Genomic DNA, 16,381 nt, shown 5'->3' on the forward strand with positions numbered 1-16,381 from the left:
TGTAAAGCACTCCAAACTGTACTTCACATTCTAAAATTTATTTTGGTTAGAAGTGTATAAATTTTAGAAATACAGGTTTTTGGAACAAATGCTACATTAGGCACTAATCTTCCTATCCCCTGATGAGTTTCAGTGTTTGTGTGAACTAAACACCTTGCTGTTGTGCTGGTGACAGCCATACTCCTGTGGCAATGTCCGGGAACTATGTAAGTGTCTCTCTGGTACAGATATAAAAAGGAGACTCACAGCTCATAATAGTATATAGCTCAGAATGCCACTTGCCTTCCTACATGGGAACATTTTTATTTTCCCCCAGGTGGTAAGTGGAGGGAATACTAGTGATTGAAAAAGATGAACTGATGTTTTCTGTCTCTACAGACACAGGGATGGCAATGTCATGAAAAAGAAGAAATGGTCTATAATGCCCAGATTTCTTTAAGAAAATGATAACTTTTAAAGGTCACTAGGAGGGCCTGGGTGAGTCAACCTGACTCTTTATTTCCATCTAAAATAGTAGTAGTAAAGCCAGAACAGAGTCCCTTTATCTCCCATGTTATTCTACTGAATATTTTCCAAGTTACTGTTGCTCCAGGAAACTTGAGTAGGTATGGCCAAGAGAAATCAGCTCCCAAAAATTCAGAAGGAACTGACACAGCAGTTTCACTTTTAAGAATTTAAGAAAATAATTGAACATTATACAGAATGTACACGCACACACACAATTTTTATATAAGAAATAAGTCTAGAAATATACATATACAAAAATCTCAACAGTGGTTTTCTCGAAGTGGTGGGATTATGATTAATTTTTTTTATCCTCACCTAAGTATATGTTTATTGGTTTGAGAGGAGAGAGACATTGATTGGTTGCCTCCCATACTCATCCCTACTGGGAATTGAACCCACAACCTTTTGGTGTACAGGACAATGCTCCAACCAATTGAACCACCCAACCAGGGCAGATTATGAATAATTTTTAAAAAATGTATGCTTAGCTGTATTCTCTAGTTTTTCTATAATATATATAAAACTTGTATAATAATTAGGAATGGGATTGAGACAGTTTCAAAAAGTTTTAAGTACTGGCAAGTATTGAGAAAATAACTAAGCCAAACATGAAACCTTTTGGAGCAAACTGAAGTATAGACAACACAATTTTATATCCTAAACTAACAAATTGGCTATGTAAAAGAAAAAAAATTTTTTTTTCAGTATTACATGCCTTTTAATTTTTCTTAGTAATTTACTCTTTCTTCACCCCACAAACATTTTAACACATATGTTTTGCATCTCTACATGGAGAAAGACAAATGATTAATACTTTGAATACTTACATAGTTCTTGCCTCTAAAAACTGTATAACTGATAATTCTGTTTTAAAATTTTATCTTCTCTCCCTTCTCACTTACCCCAATGTCCAAAGCCTATGTCTAGGAGAATAAAAATTATGATAGGCATCCCTTCCCCATATAGCTGAGATGAACACGTGAATGTGTATGAACATGTATGTGTGTATATTTATTTGCATTCATTTTTTGTTTTTAATCTTCACCTGAGGATATTTTTCCCATTGTTTTCTAGAGAGTGAAGGGAGGGAGGGAGTAGGGGGCGGGGAGAGAGAGACAGAGATAGAGAGAAAGACAGAGAGAGAAACATCCATGTGAAAGAGACACATTGATTGGTTGCCTCTAACACGTGCCCTGACTGGGCCAGGGACGAACTCGAAACCTTTGACCAGCAATTGGTGTGTGGGCCGACGCTCTAACCACTGAGAACACTGGCCAAGGCTACATTCATTTTTTATTTTGCTAACATGTATATAACATACATAGCAAACATTCTAGATACAGAGACCATCATTTTGACAATATGATTACTAGTTTCAAGGCCTGGAAAATGCAGCTCACCACATAAAAGTATCTCACCACAAGAAATCAATAATTTTCAAAGCTGGTAAAGCTTAGTATCAGTTCTACATTTAAAAAAAGATTGACGCCAAAGGTAGGTTGATAGGGTAGAGAAATACTTAAATTTATATCAGCTGGATTGCTATTAAGCTTACCTTACAGCTTTGAAAAACTCTGATTTCTCGTGTGTTTCAGTGGTGAGCTGCATTTCCTGAGTCTCAGCCGACTTTCCAGCAGGAATTCCAGTCTCATGAAGAATCAGCAAAAAGAAGCCCTCACTGAGAGACACACTGGTATCGTTCACTGAGTGGAGACAGTGAAAGAGTAACATATTTCTGAAGGCAGTTTAGATTATTAGTATCTATGCTTACACAGAAAATACAGATTTAACTTCTCATGGCAGAAGCAACCATTTCCCTCGAAACCCGGGCTGGTTTTTTACAAAGCATGTGGTTTTACTCTACCTACCTCTTTGGGATGATATTCACTCACATCCCTCATGCCCTTTTAATAAAACAAAATAAAAACATTTAGGCATGAATTTGAGCGATAGTGATGACATATCTAGTAGCAACACTGGAGTCTCATAGCAGAAAAAAATATTGGGGAGGTCAACTTTTATCAAGTACAAAAACCAGAGAAGTAAATAAACACCAATTTTTGCCTCATCTTTACAGTGCTGTTACCTCTCAAAGCCACGACAGTCAGATCTGGAAATCTTGCATAATCTATACAGGAATATTTTTGTTAAACGTTTGAAATGAGTATTTAACACTTTCAAGAAAAGTATGTTTTTGAGGATAACACACAAATTCATGAAGTATTCCATATTTTTTTAAAAAAAACATGTTTTCTAAAATCTTTAACATAGTAGTTCAATAGGAATCAATAGTTAGAACACAATTGTAGAAACTAAGTCTTAGAAAGCAATAGAACTTTTCTTTAAGAAAATCCTAAGTACATATGTCACTGATAATTCTGAATGGTAAGGCTTAATAAAGTGTTTATGGCTCTAGATAGTGCTGTCCGTGGAGTACCAGTAGCCACATGTAGCTATTTAAGTTTAAATCTAAATTATTTAAAATAAAATTTAAAAATTTAGTTTCTTAGTTGCACTAGCAACATAGTAAGTATACAATAGCCACTTGTGGCTGGTGGCTCCTGTATTGAACAGCACAGCTCTAGAGAAAGCACCTGAGAGAGAGACAGTTTTTATGGTTAAAATCCTTACCTGGTCTGAGGAGGTGTGGGTGTGTGAAGGGGCTGGGCTGGCCCAAGTATCGATTTGGAACCCTCCTGTCTGGGATGGGCTGGAGGGAGTACCTTCTCTGAGAACAGGATATGCATCCTAAGGAGAAAGGAAGAGGATGAAATGGGAGAAGGAATCTAGAAGGTCCTCACAGTACAGGTGTACATTTATCTTTCTCCAGCATTTGGGTGTTTTAGAAAAATGCAAATTAATTTCACCTTCAATATATATATGAACCTTCCTCTGTGCCAGCCAGAGCCTGTGTGGAGCCCTGGTAACACAGAAGTGATCTCATTTTAACCCTTAGTGACTTTGGTCTACTACGTATGCTTAGATTTTTCTATCTTTCAAAATATGCTCAACTCTAGCTTAGCACCCTTCTTAATCTGGCCCCTGCTCACTCCTCTATTCGCTGGCCTAATCCTCAAAAAACATTATTGCAACCGCACTAAACTACGAAAAGAGCCAGCTAATTAGTCTGTATTGTAACAGCATTTGCCTTTAAGTACACAGTTATCTTAGTCTAAAATGGCCTTTGCTTGTTTCTGATCACTCAACTTCTCAAAAATCAGCTCCAACATCTAGGAAGCCTGATTTTAATTCCCCATCCCTACCGCATCTGATATGAAGGCCCCTCCTCAACGCTACTGCACTTAATTCTATTTTGCTATTGTTGTTAATCCTAACCTGAGGTATGTTTCCCATTGATTTTTTAGAGAGAGTGGAAGGAAGACAAAAAGAGAAACATCGATTGGTTGCTTCCTGTATGCACCTGACCCAGGCGGAAATAGAATCTGCAACCCAGGTACAAGTCCTTGACTGGGAATCGAACCTGCGACCCTTGTGCGCAGGCCAACACTCTATCTACTGAGCCACATCAACCAGGGATTAATTCTATTTTAAGACCTACTACACTGCACATAATTGCTAAATTAGTTTGCTATGAACTTTGGGAAGATAGAGATTATTTGTTATTTGACTTTATTTTTCCCAGTGATGAGTTTTGGGATATATTTTTGAAGGTCAAAAAGCCAACAAATCTGAGTTCTGATTAAATGCAGGGAGTAAAAAAAGCTTATTAAGGATGATTCCCAGGTTTTTGCAAGTGGGTGGAAGGTTATGCCATTAAATGAAATGGAAAATATTGAGATAATTATTGGCTACTCCAATGGAGAGGTCAAACAGTCTTAAGTTCGGTGGGTGGGGGGTGGGGGAATAGGTTAGATATATAAATTAAGGTGTCATAAGCACATGGGTGGTATCTGAAGTCCTGGGGCTGAATTATTACCTATGAAGATGGTATAGAGAAGTCCAGGTACTCTATTATTTTGGTGTGAGAAGAAAAAGCACAGGAGAAAGGAAGAAAACCGTAAGAATGTGGTATTTAGGAAGTTAAAGAAACAAGTGTTTTATGAGAGGGGAAGTACTTAACTGTGCCATGTGCTGCTAAATAGGAGACCAAAAAGACAACTACTGGATTTAGCAACATGGAAGTCACTCGAGACCCTGACAAGAACAGTTTTAGTGGAGTATAGAAGATAGAAACCCAAAGGGGTGAATTTACAAGATAAATAAGTTCTGGGGATGTAATGTATAGTATGGTAACTATAGTTAACAATTATATATTGTATATTTGAAAGTTGCTAAAAGAGTAAAAATTTAAAGTTCTTACAAGAGCCCTGGCCAGGTGGCTCAGTTGGTTGTAGTTTTATCCTGTACATCAAAGAGTTGAGGGTTCGATTCTGAGTCAGGGCACATACCTAGGTTGCAGGTTCAATCCCCCATAGGGGGCTCATAATGTGCAATGTCTAGAACCTAAACTCTTAAATCCTGGTCTAAGAAATGAGATAGAGTTGGAAAGGGTAGAATTTGGAATCAGATAGACCCAAGTTTAAATATCAGATTTTTCACTAATGAGCTAGGTTTCCTTAGGCAAATTACTATTTTTCAGAGGCTCAGGTTTCATATGGACACAAAATATTTATTTTGCTGGAATGCTGTGACAGTTCAATGAGAAACTGCATGTAAGACACTTGCTACAGGGTGTAACCCAAAGATAGTACTCAAATAATGTTCAATATTATTATTACTGTTATTTATTTTCTTTTTTTTTAAATATATTTTATTGATTTTTTACAGAGAGGAAGAGAGAGGGATAGAGAGTTGGAAACATTGATGAGAGAGAAACATCGATCAGCTGCCTCTTGCACACCCCCTACTGGGGATGTGCCCGCAACCAAGGTACATGCCCTTGACGGGAATCGAACCTGGGACCCTTGAGTCCGCAGGCCGACGCTCTATCCACTGAGCCAAACCGGTTTCGGCACTGTTATTTATTTTCAATGGCAGGCAAATAAAATCACATGTATACCATACATAGTATAAGCACAGATACTGGAGAGAATTGAAAAGATTTGAGTTTAAGAGTTTTGCAATACTTCTAGTCAACTGGTATACAAACAAAAAGTAAAAAATATTCAAAGCTGACAAATGGTCTTGAAAGACTGGCTAGAAACGTACACTATTATTTTCTATGTCACTAGAATATCATTTAAACAAGTTATTTATATGTGTGATGAAAAATAAAACAAATAATATAGAGAGGAGGAGAAACAGAGACAGATCATCACAGGCAATTTCCTAGGACAATAAAATGAGCCAGGAATAGAAAGTACATCTTTTTAATTCAGGCCTAGCCTATTGATAATTTAAATTGTCCCCAAAGAAAAGCAACTTTGGTCGAGTTTGCTTTTAACTGGCTATTTTTTAAATTGATTTTTAGAGAGAATGAAAGGATGGGGTGGAGGGAGGGAGAGGGAGAGGGAGAGTGTCTGCCTGGATTTTCTAATCCTAACTTTCCCACATACAACTGATTCTCCACATAGCAGACACTGACCCATTAAAAATGTAAATCTGATGCATTCACCCCTCCCCCCAAATTGGCTTCCCACTAGAAATGAATGCTAGCTTTATTCATAATGGGTCAAAAGTGGAAAAACCAACATGTCCATCCACATGGTTAGTAGCTATTATACTGGATCATCACAGCTCTAATATCATTTCTTCAGAGGCCTTGTAAAACCAATTGAAGGTAGCTTTCTGCCATCACGCTACTTTTTTTTTTTAAAGCACGTATCACATTATCTCCCATTTATTCGTTGTACTCTATCAGTGGTCGGCAAACTCATTAGTCAACAGAGCCAAATATCAACAGTACAACGACTGAAATTTCTTTTGAGAACCAAATTTTTTAAACTTAAACTTCTTCTAACACCACTTCTTCAAAATAGACTCGCCCAGGCCGTGGTATTTTGTGGAAGAGACACACTCAAGGGGCCAAAGAGCCGCATGTGGCTCGCGAGCCGCAGTTTGCCGACCACGGTACTCTATGATAATGTAAACACCATGAAAACTGGCATTTTTCAATTCAATACTGTTATTACCAGTGGCTAAAACTGAGCCTTGCACAAAGTAGGCACTCAATAATATGTATTGAATATATAAATACACAGTTTTCAAAATCTTTATATGTTTTTTAGACTTCATTTTTCCAAACCAAAACATGCAAGAACTGGGAAGTAAGTTATTAAGACTTAGTAACCTAGAGATCACATCATGCAAGTGGCATGCTGTGGCCAGTAACAACAGGTTCCACTGATTTATGAGGTATTGTTTGAGGCTTCCAGAGAAATATAGGGGAAATCATCCAGAGGGCTCAGGATGGTCTGGTATGACTCTGGACTAGCTCCATTTAGAAGGTCAAGTCCCTACCCCAACCCCAGAATGACACCATAATGCAGCTCTCTCTGACATAAGCTTGTAACTCTGCTTGCCACACAATCAGTACCCTATCATCTCCTAGCGACCCACAGGAACATTGTCTTCAATGTAAAAATGTGCCTATTTGCAGTCACTCTACCACCACCACCAGCAGAGCCGGGACGGAAAGGAAACCACGGTTCTTACTACCCAGGGCACCCCCTTCTAACAATTCGTTAAAACATGGTAGATTACTATGAAGTTCTAGGAGTGCAGAGATATGCTTCATGTGCGGACATTAAAAAGGCTTATCATAAAGTGGCACTTAAATGGCACCCTGATAAAAATCCAGAAAATAAAGAAGAAGCGGAGAGAAAATTCAAAGAAGTAGCTGAAGCGTATGAGGTATTATCAAATGATGAAAAACGAGACATTTATGATAAATATGGCAAAGAAGGATTAAATGGCGAAGGCGGAAGTAATATTGATGATTCTTTTGAATATGGCTTCACATTCCATAAGCCAGATGATGTCTTTAAAGAAATTTTTGGTGAAAGGGACTCATTTTTATGTCTTTTCTTTGAAGACACACTTGAGGACCTTTTAAGGAGTCCAAGAAGTTCCTATAGAAGTAGAAACAGAGGTGCAAGATCCTTTTTCTCAACCTCCCGTGACTATCCAGTTTTTGAGAGGTTTTATGAATATGATACAAGATATACACCATATGATTCACTGGGCCATGAAGACATTCATTCTTTCTCTTCCCTGGCGTTTGATGACAGTGGGATGGACAACTACACACCTTTCACTTCACATAAAACTGTTAACGGCAGAAAGACCAATACAAGCAGAATCATTGAGGAAAGAGAAGGTGAAGATGATGGCGAGTTAGAGTCCTTCCTCATTATAAACGATGTGGCAGATGAAGAGGGCTTTGCAGAAGAACACAGCTGGAGAAGACAGTCACTTGACAGTTATTCACCAAAGTCCTACAGCTCCAAACATGTACCTCCATACACTTGTGTGGAAAATGAGCAACGTATACCGTGGGTCACCAGCAACAAGGATCCCCCTGTTTTCTCAGCAGGATTCAAAGAAGGTGGTAAGAGGAAAAAAAAGAAGCATAAAGAGGTGCACAAGAAGAAGTCAACCAAAAGGAATCGTTAAATTGGCTCTTCAGACACATTATGTTCATATAACATTTGGAACACGACTCTGTGTGTTTTGGTTTATCAGTTTTGTAGGTAACTTTTGTTTAACTCTAGAGTAAGATTTATCAGCAGGATTGTGGTCTGGTTGTTCGGAGGTATGTCTGAAAAAGATGTATTTGTGGTGACAATTACGTTAAGAATTTGGAAAGTGGCAAAGATGATTTTGCTTCTGTTTTTGAGCTAAATGTTTATATATTAGGCTTTTAATAGTTTATGATCTATTTCATTATTTTTCTTTTAATTAAAACTATACAAACTTCTGAAATATGTATAGCATTAGGAACTAAAACTATATTGAGACATACAGGTTCAGATCATATAATTATTCATGAAATGACTTTTTTCCCCCAATAGAGGTAGAGCATTTGACACATAACTTAAAGACATTATAAATTAAAAATTAAAGTATAAAGTATTTTATTTTAAATTAAAAATAGCTAGACTTATATTTATATAGCCATGTCACAGCAGTAATTATTCACAATAGCCAAGAGGTACAACCAATCCAAATGTCAACCAATTAGTAAATACGTAAAATATCTGTACATACAGGCATAGAGTGGAATATTATTCAGCCATAAAGAGAAAGGAAATCCTGTTATATGCTACAACGTGGACGGACTTTTTGACATTATGCTAAGTGAATAAGCCAGTCACAGGAAGACACTTTATGATTCTATTTATATGAGGTATCTGAAGTCAATTCATAGAAACAGAAAAAATCATGGTTACCAGGGAGTAGGGGGAGGGGAAAGAAAGAGTTGTTAATTGGTATAGTTTCAGATTTGCAAGATGAAAAAGTTCTGGGGATCTGCTTCACAACTGTATATTTAAACATTATTAACATGGTAAATTTTAAAAAATATATTTTATTGATTTTTTACAGAGAGGACAGGAGAGGGATGGAGAGTTAGAAACATCAATGAGAGAGAAACATCGATCAGCTGCCTCCTGCACAGTCCCTACTGGGTATGTGCCCGCAACCAAGGTACATGCCCTTGACTAGAATCGAACCTGGGACCCTTGAGTCCGCAGGCCAACGCTCTGTCCACTGAGCCAAACCAGTTAGGGCCATGGTAAATTTTATGTTATATGTATTTTACTACAATAAAAAAAAAAAATAAATAAAGGCCAGACTTACCATGGATTCCTCAGAGCAACCTGGTTATATCATGTGTTCTAGGCCATCAGTGAATCACTCCAGATAGGAAACTTTCTATTTTCTTTTTTTGTTAATCTTTACCTGAGATTATTTTTTTCCACTGATTTTTAGAGAGTGGAAGGGAGGGAGGGAGAAAAGAGAGACTCACACAGACACACATCAATTGGTTGCCTCCTGCACACGCCAGACCGGGCCCGGGGAACAAACTTGCAACCCAAGTACGTGCCCTTGGCCAGGAATTGAACCCATGACCCTTCAGTGCACAGGCCACACTCTACCACTGAGCCACAACGGCCAAGGCTCTATTTTCTTTTTGGGTATGTACACAGGATCTATGGATACATTACTCTAAAATACCACCTTTAGCCATTATAATTTAGGGTTATGATAGAAGATAAATAATAAGTTACCGACACATTAGACACTGAGCCAAGTGGTTTGAGCTAAATGTTTGAATACGTTCTTTCAAATGAACTTAGTTGAATATCAACATGATGACTTCTTAGCTTCCTTCAATTATTTAATTTTTAAAATATATTTCAGCCTATTGCTTCTACTCATTTAACAGTATTTTTAAAAAGAATTTTGATTGATTTTTAGAGAGAGTACCTACTGTTTTTCAAGTAGTGTTCTAGATACCTGGGGTACAATAATGAACAAAGAGCAAAAATCTTAGTTGTCACAGACTGGAGAGAAACAATAAACAAATATTAAATATATATAATGTTAGTCATAGTTGCTAAGGAAAAGAATAAAGTAGGGGAAGGAGACAGAGGTTTTGAAGTATGAGAGCTGAAATAAAAAAACACTTTTATTGATTTTTAGAGGGGGGGGGGAAGAGAGAGAGAGAAAGAGAGAAAGACTGATGTGACAGCATAACATTGATTGGCTGCCTCCTGCATGCCCCCTTATCGGGGCTCAAGCCAGCAACCTGGGAATGTGCCCTGACTGGGAATCAAACCTTTCAGTGCAAAGGACTACACCCAACCAACTGAGCCACACCAGCCAGGCCAAGAGCTGATATTTTAGCTAAGGTAGCCAGGGAAAAGTGATAGTTAAATCTGAGTTAAGAGTGAAGGAGTTGGCCATGTGTATACCTGGTGAGATAGAACTCCAGGCAGAAGGAACAGCAAATGAAACATTCTTAAGGCAGCTGTTTGAGGAAATGGAGAAGTTCAGTGGTAGCTGATTAAAAGAGCAAATAAATAAGTAAGAAATGTCATGCAGTGTTTGCTATATCACAATATGGACTTTGTTATCTGTGGGGCAGGAAGCCATTGGAGGCTTTGATCAGAAGAGTGACGTAATCTGACACATTTAAACAGGCCCAATCTGGCTGCTGGCATTGAAAAGGCCCAAAGTAAGCAGGGATAGAAGCAGAGACATCCAGTTACTGCCACTATCCAGGCAAGAGATTATAGTAGGTTGGTCCAGGATGGTGAAGGTGAAGAGTGGTCACATTCTGGACATATTCTAAAGGTAGGGCCAAACAGAATTTGCTAACAGGCTGCATGTTGAATATGGTAAGAGTCAAGGTTTTTGGCCTTAGTCACTGGAAGCAGGGAGTTGCTATTATCTGAGAAAAGGGCTGCAGGTGTTAAGTTGTGGATGGGCTACATTTGAGACGCTTAATTTTATTAAGCACCTGGAAAGAAATGCTGCACTGACTTGTATCCTGCATGTTACTTGTCACTGAATTCTTCCTTTTTAAGCAATAAGACCTACTGATATAATTTTAATCTTTTAGCCCTTAGAACTATAATTATTATTAAATTTTAATGTAAGTAAAAGGAGCAAATAACCTAGCAGCACTAAAACCCAATCACCTTTGGCACAAGAAAGTTCAGTGGTATTTAGCAGTGCAACAAATTTGGAAACCAGAAAAAAATATATAATATCTATTATTTTTTATATTTTATTTATTTATTTATTTATTTTTTATATTTTATTGATATTTTACAGAGAGGAAGGGAGAGGGATAGAGAGTTAGAAACATCGATGAGAGAGAAACATCGATCAGCCGCCTCCTGCACACCCCCCACCGGGGATGTGCCCGCAACCAAGGTACATGCCCTTGACCGGAATCGAACCTGGGACCTTTCAGTCCGCAGGCCGACGCTCTATCCACTGACCAAACCGGTCTCGGCGTATATTTTATTATTGATTTCAGAAAGAGGGAGAGGATAGAAACATCATGATGAGAGAGAATCATTGATCCGCTGCCTCCTCCATGCCCCTTACTTGGGATCAAGCCTGGTGTGTGCCCTGACCAGGAATCCAACCGAGACCCCTGGGTTCCTGGGTCAAGTCAACCACTGATCCACACCAGCAGGGCTCTACTATTTTTAAATGATTTATAGTAGTGTAAGATTTTTGTTATGTTTGATTTTTAAGTTGGTAGGTGGGTGAGAAGGAAAGGTCATTATTTTATAGGAGGTACTGGTGACAATTAGCACTTAAAACTTATTTTCAGAAAACCCTATCTAATAAAGAGGGAATATGCAAATTGACCATCATGCAGTGATAAGATGGCTGCACCCACAGCAGAGGCAGGGATCCCATAACACAAGATGGATGCATCCACAGCGGAGGCTGAGTTCCCATAACAAGCCTTAACAAGCAATCAGCAGGGACCTGAGGCTGCCTGGAGCTGGGCTGGGTCAGGGGACCTCAGGCCATGCCCCCCAGTCCAGCGGGGTTTGATGGGGGACCTCAGGGTGCACCCCCTGCCTGGCAGGGCTTGACGGGGGACCTCAGGCCGTGCCCCCCTGCCTGGTGGGGTTTGACAGGGACCTCAAGGTGTGCCCCCTGCTCGGCCCAGGCTGGGAACCTCAGGCTGTGCACCCCGCCCCGGCACCGGGCCGGGAGACCTGAGGCTGCACCCTCCACCCAGCGGGGCTTGACAGGGGTGGGGCTGGTCGGGTCTGGATATAGCCCAATGGGAGTGGGGCTGGTTGGGTCTGGGTCTCGTGCGATTTCAAGGCGGACGTGGATGGGCGGGGACTTGACTCTGGTTCCCGTGGTGTGCCCCAGACTCTGACAGGAGAAAGATTTTCATATACATTTTACTAATTTTCTTTCATCTCTGACACTTCTATTATAGAGAAAGGGCAAATAGCAATATTAAAATATTTCCTCTAATTCCCTTTTAATATGCATGAATTTTGTGCACCGGGTCACTAGTAAAATCATAAAAGCCTAGGTTATTTTATAATATATGTTTCTATTGATGTTCAGGAAGAGAAAGGGGGAGGGAGAAACATCAACGTGATAGTGATATATTAATTGACTGCCCTCCTCCACACCCTCTACCGGGGATCCAGCCCACAACCTGGGCATGTGCCTTAACCAAGGATTGAACCCTAAGCTTTGGTGTACAGGGATGATACTCTTAACCCAGTGGTTGGCAAACTGTGGCTCGCGAGCCGCAGTTTGCCGCTCTGTTGACTAATGAGTTTGCCGACCACTGGACTAGACTAAATGTTACCGTGTAGTTGGAAGCTGTGAGGATTAGGCAATTGTGGCATATTGTGTGCAAAGAGGTAAAGGGTAGTATATGACAGTGGTCGGCAAACTCATTATAATGTCAACAGAGCGGCAAACCGCGGCTTGCGAGCCGCATGTGGCTCGCGAGCTGCGGTTAGCCGACCACTGCTCTAACCAACAGCTATTCCGCCAGGGCTCTGTTCATTGTTTCTTACCATAATATACAAGGTCTTCCAGGAACCAGCTACCAGCTTCCTTCTCAGCTTGATTTTTTATCACCTCTTCCTACACATCTTAGGCTTGAGCCCAAGTTTTTCCAAAATGTGCTCCAAGGGATACCAGTTCAAGACTCACCACAGAAAAAGGGCTCCATGGTCTAATACATTTTGCAAATTACTGCCAAATACGTTTCCCTCTTAGAGACCCAGAAGTGGGCACTGTGAAATGCAGCATTCCCCGTACTTATTCCACAGAACCATTTTGGTGTAACACCTATTAATGTACTTGGGAACATACTTCAAAAAAGGCTTCTCCAGGCTTATTAACAATTGCAAAGCTTTGCAACACCCATTCTGTATGAGTTCTGTGCCTCTGCATGGTCATTCTGCCAGGATAGATCCATTACTCTAGTCTGCTTGGCGAAAGCCTTTTTTCAGGTCTTAAATCAATTATCTCCTAATTTTTAAAAGCATGCCCACATTTCCGCTTAGCCCCTCCCTGCTCCCAGAGAATATCCATCACTTTTTCCTTCTCCCCATCACTGGGTATCTATGATTAAATTTCATGTTATATCATAATTACTTACTTTTATTTGTCTGTCTCTTGTGATGGTAAAAACTTGGTGTGCTCAGTGCTCATATGTGGTGCTCAATTAATGTTTGTTGAATGAATTAACTGCAAATAGTCTTTTAAAAATTATTTAATATTTTCTTATTAAAAATTTATTGATTTTAGAGAGAGAGAAAGGGAAAGAGAGAAACTGATTTGTTGTTCCACTTATTTATGCCTGCATTTATTGATTCTCCTATGTGTTCTGACCAGAGATCAAACCCACCACCTTGGAGTATTGGGACAATCCTCTGGGCAACCCAGCCAGAGCTCTTCTTTAATATTTTCAATATTTTCCTTCCCCATCTCAGTCTTATATTTATCTTAGATGTAGTATTTTAAAATACAACTTATTTATGCACCATTAGTGCTTTATTTTGCTTTTTCTCAGATGACTAGATTGTGTTAATATTTACATATACCAACCAATTAAATCACACTCTTAAGTGCATGACTTTCACAGAAAGTTTCCTATGATGGTACTTAAAACTTTGTACCCAAAGCCTTTCTAGAAAAGGGCAACCAAGAGCACCACAGACATTAAAAGTTCTGTTTATGAGCACCTCAAGTCAGAGGAGTTTTCAAATTCTAGAATTCAGTAAAATCTCAGGATAACATAAGATTTGCAACCCATTAGTGCCTTTTCTGAGCTCCCATGTCACCTGAGTCAAGACTCTATATTACCATTCTTGGCTATACTGTCACTGATCTATTGTTTATCACTCTGGCTAGACTTGAGCAACTCCAGGGAAGTGGAGATTCATCCACAATGACTACTAACTCAAAGGTTACTGAATTAGTAGTCATTGTGGCTCAATAAAAAGTTCCAAAAGGACTCTACCAAGCCAGAGTAAGACCCAGTGATATAACGGAAAAAGGACCAGCTGACAACATTCCTGACTTGCTACTTGTGATCTTTAGTTTCAGTTGCCAGTTCGAAACACAAGAATATCTGCCCTAATTTATTGGACTTGTGAAGAACCAAGTAGATCACTCATTTATTCAAAAAGCCTATGTATATAGTATAAAAATGATAATATAAGAGGTGGTTAAATTTATTTTATTGAGGCAAAATGAAGCGTAATAAATATCTTTCTGAAAGATCTTGATGTGTATAATAAAGTATCTAGTCCTAAACCTTGATTAATTGGGTTTTACACAAAGCCTTAACAAATACAAAAGAAGTCACAAGCAAAGGATGGTTCCAGCTCTAAATCCTAGGTTGTGGCCTCTGTGATTAAGACTGACTACTTGGGGTGGTGAACACACAATACAATATACATTTGACGTATTATGGAATTGTACTCCTGAAACCTATATAATTTTATTAACCAATTTAACTCCAATAAATTCAATTTAAAAAAAAAAGACTAACTACGCATCTATTCACCCACTCCCACAGATGGGGAAGCTTTCTGCAGAACTGAAGCAAGGTCTGTGCACTGGACAATGATTACCTTTTATTTTTCAGAGCAAGTCTTAACTTAATTACCATTCCATCTTCAATAAATTCAAGTATACCACCAGAATCAGAAACACATGCCAAGACATAGCTTTGACGTCAAATACCATATGTTCTGGTTCACTCATTGTTCACACATCGGCCCCAAAAAAGCAAAATTTGATCCAATGGCAGATCCACCTGCAACGTAGTTGATTCAGATTTCACTGACCAAGTTTTATGTTCATGTTATCAACTGCTCTAGGTACACCCTAAAAGATTGGCCCCCTTATTCCTAGACTTCTTCACCTTGTCTTTACAAACAGGGAGTTCAGACATAAAAAGACTATTTCCAAACGTTACCTCTTCTGAGAGGGATTGCTCAAAGGATCGGTGTTTCTAACCGTGTTTGTTGCACATTCTGGGCCCGGTTTTTAAGTCAAACTCTTGAACAACACGAAAACAGAATTTTAGGTTGACCTAGCAGAAACAAGAGCTACTTGACAGGAGTCACTCTGACACCTAAGCAAACGGGGTAACTGACATAGCTCCCGAGTCCACGTCACTTTGAAGACAGCCCCTCTAGGGGATGGCCACACTGCTCTCCGCAGTCATGTCAGCTTCCCAGAATACCTTAACGGAAGAGAGAACACGGGGCCCACCGGTTCCCGGGAGCCGCAGGTAAAGAGATCCGAGGGGCGCACAGAGGGTTTAGGCGTGGGGGCCCCAGCAGAAGGGTCCGCCGAACCAGCGATCGCCCTGAGACCAACTTGGGTCCCTCTGGGGCGCCTCAGGCTTCGCACAGAGCAAACCTGGGAGGACACCCCGCGGGAGGGGAGTCTAACCTGAGAGGCTGCGGGCGCTCGCTACAGCGGGAACCAGCTTCGCTGCTGAGAGGAGCCGAGGCATGCCGGCCGCGCACACGCGTCAGGAAGGAGAGGAGGAGAACGGCGGGGGAAGCGGCGGCCCGCAGGGCTGCGTCGCCAGGAAACCGAGCCAAGCGCCCCGCCCCTTCCGGCCGGCGCTGCTCGCCGGGCTTTTCTCCCGAGGCGGCGCAGGGGCTTACGTCACGCCGGGGCTGTGGGTGACCGCCGCGCTGGCCAGATGGCCTGGTTGGCGTCATGACGTCACGCTCCACTAAGGGCTCCCAGTCACAGGACGTCGGGTTCCAAATGACTCCCGGCAGGGGCTGCTGTCTCCCGCCTCCTGGAAGGCACCCTGTAGCCGGTTGTTCTACCCAGAGAATTGGCTCCGAGTTGAGCATGCCAGCAAGCGTGCGTGAAAGGGGCAGGCAGCGGCGCGAACAGCCACACTTCTAGAAGGTTCTAACCAGTGCGC

The 16,381-nt window shown here is 40.4% G+C and overlaps 2 protein-coding genes across 6 annotated transcripts in view; one reads left to right on the plus strand and one right to left on the minus strand.

The window, feature by feature from the left end:
* XPNPEP3 (X-prolyl aminopeptidase 3) overlaps positions 1–16,065 on the minus strand; it is a 39,657-nt gene extending 23,592 nt beyond the window's left edge. For 4 of the 5 annotated variants that reach the window (XR_013813708.1, XR_013813709.1, XM_079775085.1 and 1 more), the window contains exons 1-2: positions 15,889–16,065; positions 3,139–3,255 (exon numbers count right to left, since the gene is read on the minus strand). Coding sequence is in view for 2 of the 5 variants with exons in the window: in XM_079775085.1 (XP_079631211.1) it covers positions 3,139–3,255; positions 15,889–15,952 (181 nt within the window). In the remaining 3 variants the exon portion in view is untranslated. The other variant, XM_079775086.1, reaches the window with a different exon arrangement.
* Positions 6,478–8,499, plus strand: DNAJB7 (DnaJ heat shock protein family (Hsp40) member B7). The gene has a single exon (XM_079775444.1). It carries the CDS (start codon positions 7,159–7,161, stop codon positions 8,080–8,082), a length of 924 nt encoding a protein of 307 aa, XP_079631570.1. The 5' UTR covers positions 6,478–7,158; the 3' UTR covers positions 8,083–8,499.
* Positions 16,066–16,381: the final 316 nt, after the last annotated feature.

The sequence above is a fragment of the Cnephaeus nilssonii genome (genome assembly GCF_951640355.1).
Source record: "Cnephaeus nilssonii genome assembly, chromosome: 6".
Lineage (NCBI taxonomy): Eukaryota > Metazoa > Chordata > Mammalia > Chiroptera > Vespertilionidae > Cnephaeus > Cnephaeus nilssonii.

Excerpts from the sequence above, each read along its gene's own strand:
- DNAJB7 (XM_079775444.1), top strand. The coding sequence starts at position 7,159 with ATGGTAGATTACTATGAAGTTCTAGGAGTGCAGAGATATGCTTCATGT.